This window comes from Barbus barbus, assembly GCF_936440315.1.
Source record: "Barbus barbus genome assembly, chromosome: 33".
Taxonomy (NCBI): Eukaryota; Metazoa; Chordata; class Actinopteri; order Cypriniformes; family Cyprinidae; genus Barbus; species Barbus barbus.
This window is the reverse complement of record NC_136761.1, coordinates 20622257-20636317: the sequence shown is the minus strand read 5'-3', so window position 1 is coordinate 20636317 and position 14061 is coordinate 20622257. Positions and strand designations below refer to the sequence as shown.

The following is a 14061-nucleotide window of genomic DNA, read 5'->3' as shown; positions in this document are numbered from 1 at the left end:
TATTTATATTCTGTATATACTCTGCTCAATACTGTATATAGCAATTCCACTGTACATTCTGTAAATCATATCTTCATTTACTCTGCACTTATATGTATATAAAACACTATATTCTTGCACTTCTGGTTAGATGCTAACTGCATTTCATTAGCTCTGTACTTGTACTCTGCATAATGACAATAAAGTTGAATCTAATCTAATCTAATCTAATCTAATCTAATCTAATCTAATCTAATCTAATCTAATCTAATCTAATCTAAATGTAGGCCTATTTATTATACTTGTGGTGAAATCACTGTAAAGATTTCACTGTTTAGTAACAGCAAACTAAAAAAATAATAATAATAATAATAATAAATTAAGAAACGTGACGTGAACTGCACAAAGCTAATGTATCCATGATTTCAGTAGGCCCCAGGAATAAACACGATGATCGGAAAGCGCGTTAACAGTAAGATAATTATGAGACTATAGCGCCCCCTGGTGGAGAGACGACGAATGCGTTCGTGACACGAACGAAATACGAACAAATACAATACAAAAACATAAGTTTGACACGAAAGCCGTTGGTTTTTCATTAGTTGGATAATAATGTCTTGCAAAGTAAATAACACAACAACTTTAAATAAATTATAGATTTTGAAGGATATATCCTATATATCGATAACATTTTAAATACCTAAACAACAAGACGTGTGATTCGCTAGACTAATAAGTGACGTTTTCATTTAACGTGAATCATGTTTATTTGTTCTCCAGGATCATGACACGTTATGACTCGTGACATAACCTGTCCAAGTTCACGAAGACATGAAGTGCCACACACTACTTTTCTACTATGATTGTGTTGTTTTATACTGAGCTGATTATATATATATATATATATATATATATATATATATATATATATATATATATATATATATATATATATAGCAATCTGGAATTAATCTGCATTTTTACTTTTTTAAATGAAGACATTTAGCCATTTTCCTCATGATGACCCAGCTGGTTCACGTGTTATGTAGGTCATTTCATGTTTCACTGTCAGTTTGGGGACATTCAGTCACCACAGTTAAGACAAAACCAAATCACCCATACACAAACACCCATTGTGTCAGTGGACCTCAGATGAAAACCTCAGATTGGCTGATCCTGTTAGATCATGTTTACATCCACAAAGGAAAAAGGAAATGGAGAAGGTCCAAATGGTTTTGTATTCATTATCTAATAATCGGTTAATATGCTAAATATTTCTTTTGAGTTTTTTAGCTTATTGTATCATCTTGGTGGTTAAAAAAGGGAATATTAATGTTTGTGCCCTGCCCTCTTTTCTGTCCAGTGGATGTTGGAACAAACCCAAGTGGAAAAGTGAGTACCCATTGACGGATGGCCAGCTATGCAGCAAGAGAGGTGAATTCTGGGATACGGGTCCAGCCTTTTAGGGACATAAAGGGGTCTGGGAGGTGCTCATGAACTAGCTCATGCCATCATAGATGGGTTAGCATCACCTTTTACATAATCTGGGGTACTTTGCAGGTTTTTCCTATACAGTATATTCTTTTTTACTGTTGTTTTTGTTCTCACACTTCAAAATGTCCCACATCCTTAGTGAAGTCTGACTTTCAGATTCCCTCTTCTACTGAACTGCTTAGGCCAGGGGTTTCCAAGCCTGTTGTCAGCTAAAGCTGCTTGAAGGGATAACATATTCTGAAGGAATACTTGTTTCAAAATACACAAAGAATATCCATTTGAGGTCTAGACCGCTTTTAGGAATGGATTTTACAGCCTGTGACAGTGCTGCTATATTCACTTATGTGTGATGGATTCATAGTTTGATCTGTCTTGATGAGCCTCAAATATCTCCACATTAAATATACATTACAGGTTTTTTTCTCACCTGACCAGTGCTGTCAAGTCAAGTACCACCTCGTTTTCATATGAGTGTACCTTGTGATTAATCTGCTGTCATCAGCCTTGAAAACTCTTGAAAGGTATTTGTGTAAGTTAGCAAGGGAATGGATATAGTAGGCAGAAAAAGCATGACAGTATCACTATATAAGTATTCAAATAAGCATATTCAAAATTACAGTCAAATGTTCTAGCAGGCTATTTGATTCTCATTATAAAGATGTTTTTCAGACAGGTTAGTACATTGTGTTTAGGTAGGCCTACTGTATGCACATGCAAGTTAGCAACCAGTCTCAGAGAAAAAACATGCTTGTTTTGACATTTCTACAAAATTATACAATGTTGCACATAGCCTCATATTTTACAATAATCTGCCCTGTAATCATAATTTGTGTGAAAAGGAATAAAATTCATGAGATAGCGAAGGACCCACTGGTTGCACACTTCGGAATTTTAACAGGTATAATTTGTAACTTCATCCATAAACTTGGTGACAAACTTGATTATTTGACAATCAGTCTGACTACATATGAAAGCTTAATTAGTTTTAATGGCAAAAGTGACGGCTGCTCTGTAACGGCTGTCTAATATACAGCTTCTGAGAATAAAGCGCTGACGACTCTTGTTATGCCTTTGATACACTTGTGATCAGTGATTGGGTGAGGGTTTGCTTTTCATTAGGATCTTTTCTGAGTCACCCTGATTTACCGCCTTTGACTCTGCTATAATAAGCATACAGTTATTGATCTATCTGTCAGTCATAGCACAAGACAGATGGCAAAGCACCACCTTTCTCAGAGACTTCGCCCCCTCATATTGAAAGGAGAGCTCCCTTGCATGGTAATGAAGTTTCCTGCTTGAATGTGCCCTCTGAATTTTAAGATATCAGGCTTTCTCCTCGTGGATTTACTGCATGTTACCCTTTGCTGTATATTTAGATCAACCTTATGCTCCTCAAAGTTAGACAACCTAAATGGTTTCTTAAATTGTATTTTTAGTTCAAAACATTGTAACTCACCAATTCTGTTATTTTTTTTCTATTGTTCTTATGTGTGATTGCTGTAACTCAGTGATTGACAGTAAATGGTCTCTTAACTAACTGATTCCCTTTAGTGATTGCTGTCATCTAGTGGACACCGACATTATGTTTGGTACCTCTTGAAGGATTCACTAATAAATGCAAATTCTGTAATCATGTAGTCTTTGGAAAAGTGATTCCCAAAGCACAGGAACATTTACTTTCATAGGGTATTCTAAAATATTTTAATTTTGTTTTGGCAAACCTTTTTCAAGACTGTTTCCTGTCAACTTCTCATTAAAAGTGACAGTGCCTGTACTCATGGGTGATATTTTAGACTTTTATGGTGCAGTATTTCAATTACAAAATACAAAAAAAAAGAGTGCAAATTACTTTAAATCCATTGGACATTTAACCAAAGCAGTTTAGAAATATATTCACTGTTAGGACTTTCTCTATAATTGCGCCCAGAACTGTTAAAGTTGTGGTGCAACGGAAATACACTCAAGTGAATGGATTGTTGAAAATAAAAAAATGTAGGTCAGGGACTTGGTTCTATCCATTGGTACTTTACTCGATGGAGGCAGGTCTAATCTGAATGCAAGCTTGCAGTTGATTTTAAAGGGTGGTTTTAAGCAATAAAAAAGAGTGTTTTTTCAGCAGTCATGTTATATTTTGATAAAAAATGAATAAGGTAAATGAGCATCAATGAATTTTCACAACAAACATAAACATGAACTGCACTGTTAAGACTTATGGAGGCTTTACAAAGAAGACTTGATATATAGAAATGTCATACAGGCCATTTTTAGGGGAAGTTGTTTGTCCTTTTATAATGACTGTGTGTGTATGTCAAGTCAGTCTATATTCAGCACTTTGGCTGGTTTACTTTCATGCTGACATTTAAATCTTCCACATTTCATTAGCTCATTGAACTCTTTGTGTGGAGAACAAGTGAAGTGAGTGGTAAAGTATTTGTCGTCTTCCCGTTTCAGTTTGCTTTTTAGTTGTGGCTGTGGTTATCACATTTTATCTGAATAAAAGTATTAATTTCTTTCTCTCCAAAAAAAAAAAAGATTTAAAAAAAAAAATAATAATAATAATAAAATAAAAATACTGACCCCAATCTTTTGAACTTTTAAAGTGTATAGTAGGAAGAGCAGTACACAAGTATAGAGATCTAAATTCCGCCACTGATTCATAATGACTCATGAACATGAAATGTTGACTACAGATATAAGCAGACCAGGATGTGAGCACTGGTACGCTATTGCCCTCTTCTGGCTGTAATGTAGAACATCCAAAAGAGCTTACACTTTGAGTTAAAACATTCATGAAAGATGATTATACAAGCATTAAAAAAAGTTTTTTCTACTGCAAATCTACATTAACATACTGCTCGCATGCATTATATAACAACTGTAAGTTATACTAAAAGTCAAATGTAAACGAGATTCAGAAAGGACAGTGTGTCACTGTTGTCAGCTGTTAAAGGTGACTGTCAGCTTCCCTTTCAGTGGTAAATGTGGGAAGCAAAATCTCTCCCTCCTCTCTTGTCTCTGCTTTGTATGTATGTGAAAGCTCAGTTTCACTCAATAAACTATTGTGGTAGAAACTTTCAAAGGTTTAAAGGGTTTCAGTGCAAAGGGAAGCATATGTCATCGACTCATAAAATCATGTATGGAACTATAATAGTAGGCCATGTATAGGGAGATGGGGCTAGTTGTCACTGGGTTATATTTCAATAACTATAAGGTCAGAATAAGGTCAAAATTAGAATAACTTTTGCACACACAAATGTGTACAATTTATTAATATTGTTGGCAAAAATAGTCATTTCATTTTACATTTCATATTTTACTCTTCATGAATAGCTCTGTTTCAAAATTTTACATTTTACTGAAAAGCCTACAAAATTGACTGACAACAGATTCCATTGTGACAGCCTCACATAGTGCACAGATAATGAACTGTATATTTTTCCTGGGCATTTGTAGTGGAAATATATAAACAGCTTTTGTGTAGCCAAAGTGTAAAGGTATGTATCTTTAACAGAAATGAACATAACCTGAGAAATTTTCACTTGAGTTAACCTGAGTAAAAAATGTGACTAGTCTGGACTACTCCACATTTATAAGCGATATCATTCTTAATAAATACCTCATTGTCTCTTCTATTTTACTTTTGATACTTACAATCACTACTACTGTTTTTCTCAGAATAAACACTCAGAAGACACTTCATTTTATTTCTCATGCACATTTTAGTCAGTCAAGTAAATGAAGTTCATCTTCTTCTTTCGCAAAATATGTGCAGATGTCCATGAGACGGTGTAATTTTCCACGTTTTCTCTTAAACTCCTTTTGGGCATCCATGCACATCATGGTAAACTTCTGAAACTCACTCAGATTCAGGCACTGTCGGTAATTATAGACTTCATTTTAGATTTACTGCTCTGTTATGCAAAAGTTATCCTTTGATCACGCAACAATCCACATGAATAATATTTTCCAAATTTGGTTGGAATTGATAAGCCTCTCTATGGACACATTGGAGTGCCATTAGCTAGTACTTTTGTACTTAATTTAGGAGAATTTTACGTAACATTTAGGTGTTTACATAAATGTAATTAAAAAAAAAAATCAAATCAGCGCTTACAATCAAATAGTTTTCTTTTGGATAATTGATTTGCTGAAAAGCATTAGCCAATATGATTGCCACCTACACATCCTCTACTGAAAAAAATCTGCTAACAGTGACAAAATGCAAAAAGCTAAAATAATGAATAATTCTAAATGACCTTTGTAATTTTGACAGGGAAAAGCAAGAAAAACATCTACATACAAACCATCAATTATTTTTATGTGCTATGAAAATGTAGTAGTCAGTGGCTAATGACATACATTTTTAGCCAACTAGTGCAAAATTTGGTTGCAAATGTTAGTAATTCTAGAGGATTGTACAGTGATGTTAAATGCTGTTGAATATTTGACTGTTAAGCAGCACTGGTAGTTGTATGACATCTGTACCTCGTCCCCAGTGATGTCAAACAGGTTCAAGATCTTTTTGAAATCGGAGCCCTTGAGGTTGAAAAGGAATCCGGATGCCTTAAACTCTTTCAGGTTGATGGTTTTGCTACCGTCCATATCCAACAGCTCAAAGACAGGGAGGAAATGGTGACAGATGAAGGTCTCTTCCACATCGTGCTACGTACACATACACATTTCAGCACATGTGACATTGATCACCACCTCTCATAAAACAATAACAATGATAAAGACAGGAAATTTGGCAGTAAATGGGTTTTTCCTGCAGCATCAAAAAGAGGAAGTGGCTTTTTTGCTCAGATATTGCGAGCCCTGCGTGGTTGTGGAAAGTGTGGAGGGGCTGTTTTTGATGTGGTCATGTTTTGTAAGAGAATGTCTTACTTCACTACTGAGCAGAATGCAGACCATCATATAAAACTCCTCAAAACCGATTTCTCCATCAGCATCCCAATCCAGCATGTCGAAGGTCAGCATTATGTGTTTCTTCCCCATTGTTGTCACATGCTTCATGAAATGGTAGAACTGAATGTCTGAGGAAGGGAAAAGCACGACAGTTATTCCAAACATTGAAATTCCACCGTAGCAATGTATCCACCTATTACAGATGAATAAAAATTACATAAAAAGAAAATTACAGATTTGTCAGCTGTTCTCGTGTTAAAGGGGAAATGCGCAAGTGATTAGTGTATTCTTACCATTCAGTGATTTTTTCTCATGAATATCCAGAAGACAAAAATAATGATAGATTATTTTAGTGTTAGTAAGTGAGAGAAGGCAATGAAACTTGTTTAAATTCAAATATTCGAAGAAAACCCCCTTTTTTAACTTCATTTTGCTCTTTAGATTAGAGTGATGTTAACCGCTTCCACTATCAATAAACAATTAATGTTGTTACCATGGTAATTATACAATTTTCACGCTTCCGCGTTGTTTGGCTTCCAAGGGTGCTTTCTCACCTGCCTCGTTTAGTTCGGTTGAATCGCAATACGGTTCGTTTTCCCTCTTGGTGCGGTTCGTTTGGGCAGGTGAGAAAGCAGCAATCGCACTCGGGTGTGCACCAAAAGCGGACCAAACCTGGAGCGGTTCGTTTGTGGTGAGAAAGCGATCCGACCTTAAACAGACCCAACCGCAAAAAGAACTGCGCATTTTTGGACTAAACCAGCTGCCGTAGTCAGCTGCGCTGTGCATTATAGGATGAGGAAGGGTTTGTTGACAGTTTGCAGTTTAGCATGGCAGGTCGCGGACAAACTTGGGGTTGTGAGGAGGTGCGGAGCCTCAAAATAGCAGTGTGCTGTCTGCAGCATTTTACTCATGTCTTTGTTTACTTCCGGGAGTATGGAATTATTTTTGTGTCTTTATTATTCAAACAAAAATTCTGTATTTGAGAGCAAAACTAATTATAAAACTAATGAGAGCCTTTCATCCTGGTGCGTAGAGACCGCCCACTGACACACAGCTTCACTCGCAAGCAAAACTTTTCAACTCGCAAACAAAAGTTTAGACCCGCAAAAAAAGAAGGCAGGAAAGAGAGCAACATTTGTGGATTAGTGATGAAAAGTTTTTGAAGTGCACAAAGAAAAAAATATATATTTTAAAGATTTACACGCACTGCAAATTATTTTGTTTTCAATTACTTTAATTTTGAACCTTAAGAAGACTTTTTTTTGCAAACTTTTATTTTTTAATAACAAAATAATTAGTTTTGCCCTCAAATACAGAATTTTTGTTTGAATAATAAAGACACAAAAATAATTCCATACGGGAGCACCGTTGGAATTTTCCCGCACGTTCTTTCTGGCCAATCGAAAAGCAGTTTAGGGAATGAGTTCAAAGACACATCTAGCCAACAAGTGAAGCGGATGTTGTCACGTGACTGCATTTTGGTTCGTTTCAGCTGGTTCGGACCAGAGCAAACAGTGTGGTGTGAAAAGGAACCAAAACGGCAAAAAATAGCTACAATGTATAATTTCTCGGAGTGTCTATTTACACTAAATGCAAATAGCCCATCTTGTTGGCAAAGGCTATTTACACTAACTCCGCCCACTAACGTGTGATTGGGTTAGTCAACAATAAAAAAGAAGTTTAACAGTGGCGTAACTTAGATGGTAAGGCGCATGCCTTTTGACGCGATGTCCTGGATGGACACATTTCTGGACATATCTGAAAATATTCCCTGTAATAGCCTATCTTTTGTAGTAGCCTACCTATGGCACAGCATAGCCTACACGTTATTTTATTTTATTGTCTTTAAATAAGCAATGTTGTATTCACTGCTTGCACTGTTAATGTGATAAATGTGCATAAATTCACATACAATGCTCCCTTGAAAACAAATTGTAAACTAGAGATGACTTAGTTTCGCAGTTTTACTCTGTCCAGATTAGGATTTTGTAATACGTGCTTTAACTGGACTCCTATAGAATTGTTTGTGTTTATTATTAGTAAAAAGTCCGCATTCTGAGAAAAATACAATGTTATTTCTTAGATTTTACAACAACAGCTTTGGGAAAAAGGCCTACTAAGAGTGCTGTTTCCTTTTTTCTTTCTTTCATTCTTTTTTTCTATGTTATCTGGGCATTTAAACCATTTATCATGTGTCAGGCTGAATAGTGTCATCCACATTTAATGTGAAATTTCTTATAAGTAATTTTAATGTACAAATCACTCAATGTCATTATATGACAGGAAATGGGAATAACCCAATTATGAAATGGAAAAACCAATGGATAGCAGGGACAAGCACATCTAACACAGTAACGCAAGCAGGTAAATCATCCTCTGGCTTTCAGATGAGAACTTGTGGCAAAAATACCCAAGGTGTTGGAAAACAAATACTGGCATGTCTTTCTCACCCTTTAGACTTAATTTCTCACATAGTCCGCTTTGGAAACCAATTAGCAATTTCATGTCTAATGTTTTCCTGGCCAATATAATACAATCCAGTAAAGAATCATATATTTTTTGAATGGGCCATGTTAATGTATATAAATAGTCCAATATTAGAGAAGAGAGAGGACAGTGAAAAGGCTCAGTGGAAGTGAGAGAATTAGTGATGATATCTGAGAACAACTAAGGTTCTGGAGTTGCTCATGCAGGGTTTGGTTCCTCTAACCTGCAGAGGACTTTTCCTGGCCAGGGAAATTCTGCCCTCCTGACATGTTACTTATAAGCTTGCATACTAAACACAACAACAAAGCAAAGTCAGTCTGCCTGTGGACGTTAATCTTGTTGGATTCTTGAGTGATCGATGGTAAGTCTCTTATTTCAAACTCATTTTATATTGTCATTAAAAGAACCACTCAATTATTTAGTTTAAATATATATTTTTATGCACTTTTTATTGCATAGGCCGAATAATATTTAAGATTATTAGCATGACATGAAAACTGACAATTTTATACATGCATAAACAACAACTGAAGTATCATTTACCTGCTTAACAACAATATTTAGCCTATTGTTTGTTCTGTTAGTAATAACCATATTACAAAGCAAAGAGCTCAACTGGATACAACAGGACACTGCTCGAATTGAAGGGGGGCTGGGGGGATCCGGGACCCCCCATAAGGCATTAGGGACCCCCCATAAGAAGTAAAAAATAGACTTAGGGGGGTCCCTCAGACATTTTTACTTGGAGTAAGCCATTTAAAAGAAGAATAGTAGCTTATCTCTATTTGTTATGCAACATTAAATAGTATATAGTTATGCATATTATGATCAAATATATTGTTTATTTTGTATAAATTGTATATTGCGAGACTAACCCCCACCAAAAAAAAAAAAGTCTGATGGTGGGGACCCCCCATAAGACTTGATTCAATTCGAGCACTGCAACAGGATATGTAACGTTTTCACGTATCTTTTCGAAGTTGATAAGTCTTCATTTTGCTTTCTTAAATGCACAATTATGGTTAGCTGCATTTTATTATTTACATTCAGTTTTTTCACCTTCTGTCAGAGCTGAGCTGAGAACCAATGATTAAGAGTATTCACTGCAGTCTAAACGTTCCTCTTTTTTCCACCAACAGATGTTTTTTCTCGTTTTGAGTATGTTGTTGTTTCTCCAGTCCTCTGCTGACGGATCCATCAAAACAGCAGAGAGTTACTGGACACTTAAACCAAATGGTTTGTTTGTCTGAATCATGTCTAAAGAAAAATACTTGAGCTCTCTTTTATAAACTGCTACAATATATTTTATTTGTAATGGGGCTTATATTGTTATATTTGCACTTCTCACATGTTTTTCAATTGTCTGTCATCAGTGCTTGTGGTGAATGTCGATGCAAGTGAAGATGTCAACATGGTGCCACTTATCTGTGGAGAAGCCTATGAAGGGAAAAATATTACATGGACCAGAAACAATGATGAAAATCTGGAGGTTCAAGGAAACAAGATCGTCGTCACAGTGGAGGCCTGGAAAGGGGGCAACTACTCCTGTTTCAACAGTGAGGGATCCTACCTAAACCACACTCTGGTGCTGGCTCAGTGGACCTTCAGGAAGATTATCAAGAATACTCCTGAGAAAGGTACGACTATCTTTAACATTGTGTAAACTTGTCGTGATATTAATTTGAAAATTGTCAAAATGTTAAAATAATTTTAAGCCTTCAACAGTGAAACAGTTTACAGTAAAATATAATGTACAATTAAAAAAAAAAAAAGTCAAATAAAATAATTTCTACCATGTAATTTGTAGAAACAAATATTGGGGTCAGTAAGATTTTTTTTATGTTCATCAAGGCTTAAAAATTGTGAAATATTATTACAATGGAAATGTTATCTATTTTAATATATTTAAATTTATTTAATTAATTTATTTACACAGTGATTGCTCTTCAGTGTCACATGATCCTTCAGAAATCATTCTAACATGCTGATTTGGTGCTTAAATATTTTTTTATTATTAGTGCTGAAAATGTTATGCTGCTTAGTAATATTTATTTATTTTTGATACATGATAAATTTTTTCTTGATTGTTTGAAATGAAAGTTCAATATATATATATATATAAAAATTAAATAAATTATAAATGAAATATATAAATATATAAGTCACTGCTGTCACTTTTTATCAATTTAATGCGTCCTTGATGAACAAAAGTATTAATTAAAAAAAATATTAATAATAAAAATTGACCCCAAATGTGTGAACGATAGTGTTTATATTTTTTGTAACGTGTCTGTTTGTTTATTTGTTGTATTATTTTAAATTTCATAATTTTATTATTGAATTACTTTATTATAATTATTTTTATTTATTTATTGGATTACCAAACAAGGTTACATTGATTGTTCAACAAATAACTACGGAGGTTCCTTCAAATGTAAATGGGAATGGGGTGAGAATAGGAATGGCCATGTTGTTCATATCAAAGCCACACGGTAAGTTTCTCAGTCTTACCTTAGGCTCTGCAATTTGCTATGATGTAAGGGGTGTGGAGGGAATAAAAAATCTTGACTGATTCTGTCCCAGCCCTCATGGTGGAAGCAACATCAGCTGCAGTCTGGATAACAGAGAACAGTCTATCACATGCTTAGACCATGACTACTGTCCCTATGCTGAGGAGGTGGAGCGCATCAACCTGACCATATCCTTCAGAAGCAGCTTTGTTGTTGAATCCTACAATACAAAGTTCTACATCATGGATATCGGTGAGCTCTCAAAAACTGCTAAGATGTGGTCTTAGAATACTGAATCAGTATGTCGCTCATCTGAATATGAAACAATCTTTTTCTCCACTCCTTAGTGAGGCCTGATACGGTGCCTATTAGTAGGATCAATAAAACATCTGTAGAGGTCAGATATCCACACTCCTGGAACACACCATCATCCTACTTCCCTCTCATGTTCCAAGTGGTTCGTTGTCGGAAACGTGAAAAATGTGACTGCTCCAAACCAAACTTTCAAGAGGTAACCCCACACGCATACTGTACACACTACTGGTCAAAAGAACATCTGGAATAATTACATTTGGAATAATTAGGCTGTATTTATTTAATCAAATATAATACAAACAGTAATATTGTGAAAAAAATATGTTTTCAGTTTTAATATATTTTAAAATGTAATTTATTTTTGTGATTAAAACTATTATTATGTTTAGTCAGACCAGGAAATATATTAATATTTTTTTGCTCAGATTTTATTCACACAAAGTCACCAGCTGCCAGTGAAAAAAGGGATGTGTGTGTGTGTGAGAGCCAGGGATGAATTCTGTAATTCCTCATGGAGTGACTGGAGCCAGTACAAGTATGTGTATTTAACATTTGTTACATTTCTTAACAAAAGATTAATTGCTTTACCCCCCATTTAAATGTCCTTATTGCTTTATTAACGTTTTTTTTTTCTGCACACATTATAATACAAACTTTCTCTGTTCAATTTTAGATGCAAAACCAGAAAAAACGGCAAGCAGAGAAACCGAGAACCAAAGTTAAAGATGCTATAATTTATTATACATCATTAAATAAAAATCATTTTAACCATTATGATGCTCTCTGTAGTTATGAACAATGACTGACTCTATTAGACCTTCTCTGGTCATACACTGTGTAATTAAATACAAACACATAGTATGTGTTCTTGTAATAATGTATTTATCTATACATTGTAATAACACTATTATGAATTATTTATGCCTGTAGTACATTTTAACTTTGTTTCATGTATTTATTATGATTTCTGATGTCTTTACTTGATTATATATGACATAAAATATCAATGCTCTTAATTCAGTTTTGTCTTGATTGCATGTTTAGATTTAAGAAGTGATTTCATTTGATGTCTCACCAATTCTGAACTATTATGTAGTGTGTATTAATTTAGCTAAATATCACTCACATTGAAAGGTTTGGACTTCTTTAGGGTCCTAATTATATGCAAATGTCTTTTCTTTCTCTGTAGATCACACATAAGACTGCTCAAGACAGAAATTATTGTCACATCTCAATGTGGAGCAAATCGACATGCTATTCCCCCCGTTTCAACAGAGTTCGGGCATCAAATCAAAAGAACCACCTAAATCAATTGATGACTGATTGTTAAAGTGTTGTGTGAAAAACAATTCCTGTATTGAAACCTGGAAAAAAATATGTGTAACACACCATAAGTGACATTAACCACCATGAATTGCCTTTCGTAAAAAACACAAGTGCTGGGTTTTTTGGAAATAACACAATTGGTGCATCACTAACTAATTTTGAGGAACTTACCCAAACAAATCTGCCATTCATTAATTGAAACTGGTATAAAAAAAAAAAGACTATAAAAATAAATAAATGAAAGAGCTGTCATTAACTGATCTGATCAGCTGTGATTGTAACTCTACTAATCACAAACCAGACTATTAATAAGCAATTTTAAATGAGGTGAATTAAAATAAATAATTAAAATGATAATAGATAATGTAATTTAAAAAGAGTCTGTACATTGTCTTGGTTAAATGCATTCATAAATATATGCCTGGCTAAATACTTGACCTGTTTATCCAGGGTAGGTTTTTAGTTTGAGATACTGTGTGTACATGCCTTGAGAAGGCCACAGTCTCTCTTTATCAGAGTTAACAGTTATTTCAGGGCAAGTGTGACATACAAACTTTGATTTAAGAAGCATTTTCTCAACACCATTATGAGAGACATTGAAGAGGGTACAGATTGCTGACCTACTTATGAAGTATAGAGACTAAAAGAGAATATTGGCTCACTCCCTCTGGGACATGTCTTGCTAGTAGGCTGATAGAAACAACCACATGCTTATAATTAAATGATTTACAGTCTATATGCAGTAGACACACCTTCTGTGGATATATAAAAAAAGATAATAATGCAAATAGGTACAGTACAGTAGGTCTGAAATGTCTACAGTGATCTCTCTGTTACTCTAGTGTCTAGCATTGATTTCACAAATGAGTTTTCACTAAACATACAAATTCAAGATTAAAATGATGGGATTGTGACTTTGACGTGATCCAGGGATCTGGTTTTTAAAACTGTTGTTTTGGGTTACCTTATCACAAGACAGCTGCTTTGGCATTGCTGTTGTGGGTTAACATGTGATCTATTGTATTTTATTACTGAATGGGCATTT

General features: G+C 34.7%; 2 protein-coding genes across 3 annotated transcripts; one reads left to right on the top strand and one right to left on the bottom strand.

Annotated features, from left to right (window-relative positions):
• Nucleotides 1-4706: 4706 nt before the first annotated feature.
• LOC306853169 (EF-hand calcium-binding domain-containing protein 9-like) lies at nt 4707-7289 on the bottom strand. 2 transcript variants are annotated; one of them, XM_079390376.1, is made up of 4 exons: nt 6672-7289; nt 6358-6506; nt 5959-6135; nt 4707-5346 (listed from the first exon to the last, which is right to left on the bottom strand). In XM_079390376.1, the coding sequence occupies exons 1-4, from the start codon at nt 6805-6807 to the stop codon at nt 5197-5199; spliced, it is 612 nt and encodes a 203-aa protein (XP_079246502.1). In that variant the 5' UTR covers nt 6808-7289; the 3' UTR covers nt 4707-5196. The 2 variants fall into 2 exon arrangements, with proteins under 2 accessions (XP_079246502.1, XP_079246503.1); XM_079390377.1 differs by having other exon boundaries at nt 5181-5346; nt 6857-7160.
• Nucleotides 6943-12704, top strand: LOC306853168 (interleukin-12 subunit beta-like). The gene is made up of 9 exons (XM_079390375.1): nt 6943-7069; nt 9095-9226; nt 10005-10101; nt 10239-10502; nt 11255-11357; nt 11449-11627; nt 11723-11886; nt 12116-12225; nt 12364-12704. Exons 2-9 carry the CDS (start codon nt 9224-9226, stop codon nt 12422-12424), a joined length of 981 nt encoding a protein of 326 aa, XP_079246501.1. The 5' UTR covers nt 6943-7069; nt 9095-9223; the 3' UTR covers nt 12425-12704.
• Nucleotides 12705-14061: the final 1357 nt, after the last annotated feature.

Bases quoted from the DNA above. Each gene is read 5' to 3' on its own strand.
- LOC306853169 (XM_079390376.1), bottom strand. From the start codon at position 6,807: ATGAAGTTAAAAAAGGGGGTTTTCTTCGAATATTTGAATTTAAACAAG. The intron at 6,507-6,671 runs GTAAGAATACAC...TCCCTTCCTCAG, and splicing joins TGAGAAAAAATCACTGAATG to ACATTCAGTTCTACCATTTC. The intron at 6,136-6,357 runs GTAAGACATTCT...ATGTGTACGTAG, and splicing joins GCATTCTGCTCAGTAGTGAA to CACGATGTGGAAGAGACCTT.
- LOC306853168 (XM_079390375.1), top strand. The intron at 11,628-11,722 runs GTGAGCTCTCAA...TCCACTCCTTAG, and splicing joins GTTCTACATCATGGATATCG to TGAGGCCTGATACGGTGCCT. The intron at 12,226-12,363 runs GTATGTGTATTT...GTTCAATTTTAG, and splicing joins AGTGACTGGAGCCAGTACAA to ATGCAAAACCAGAAAAAACG.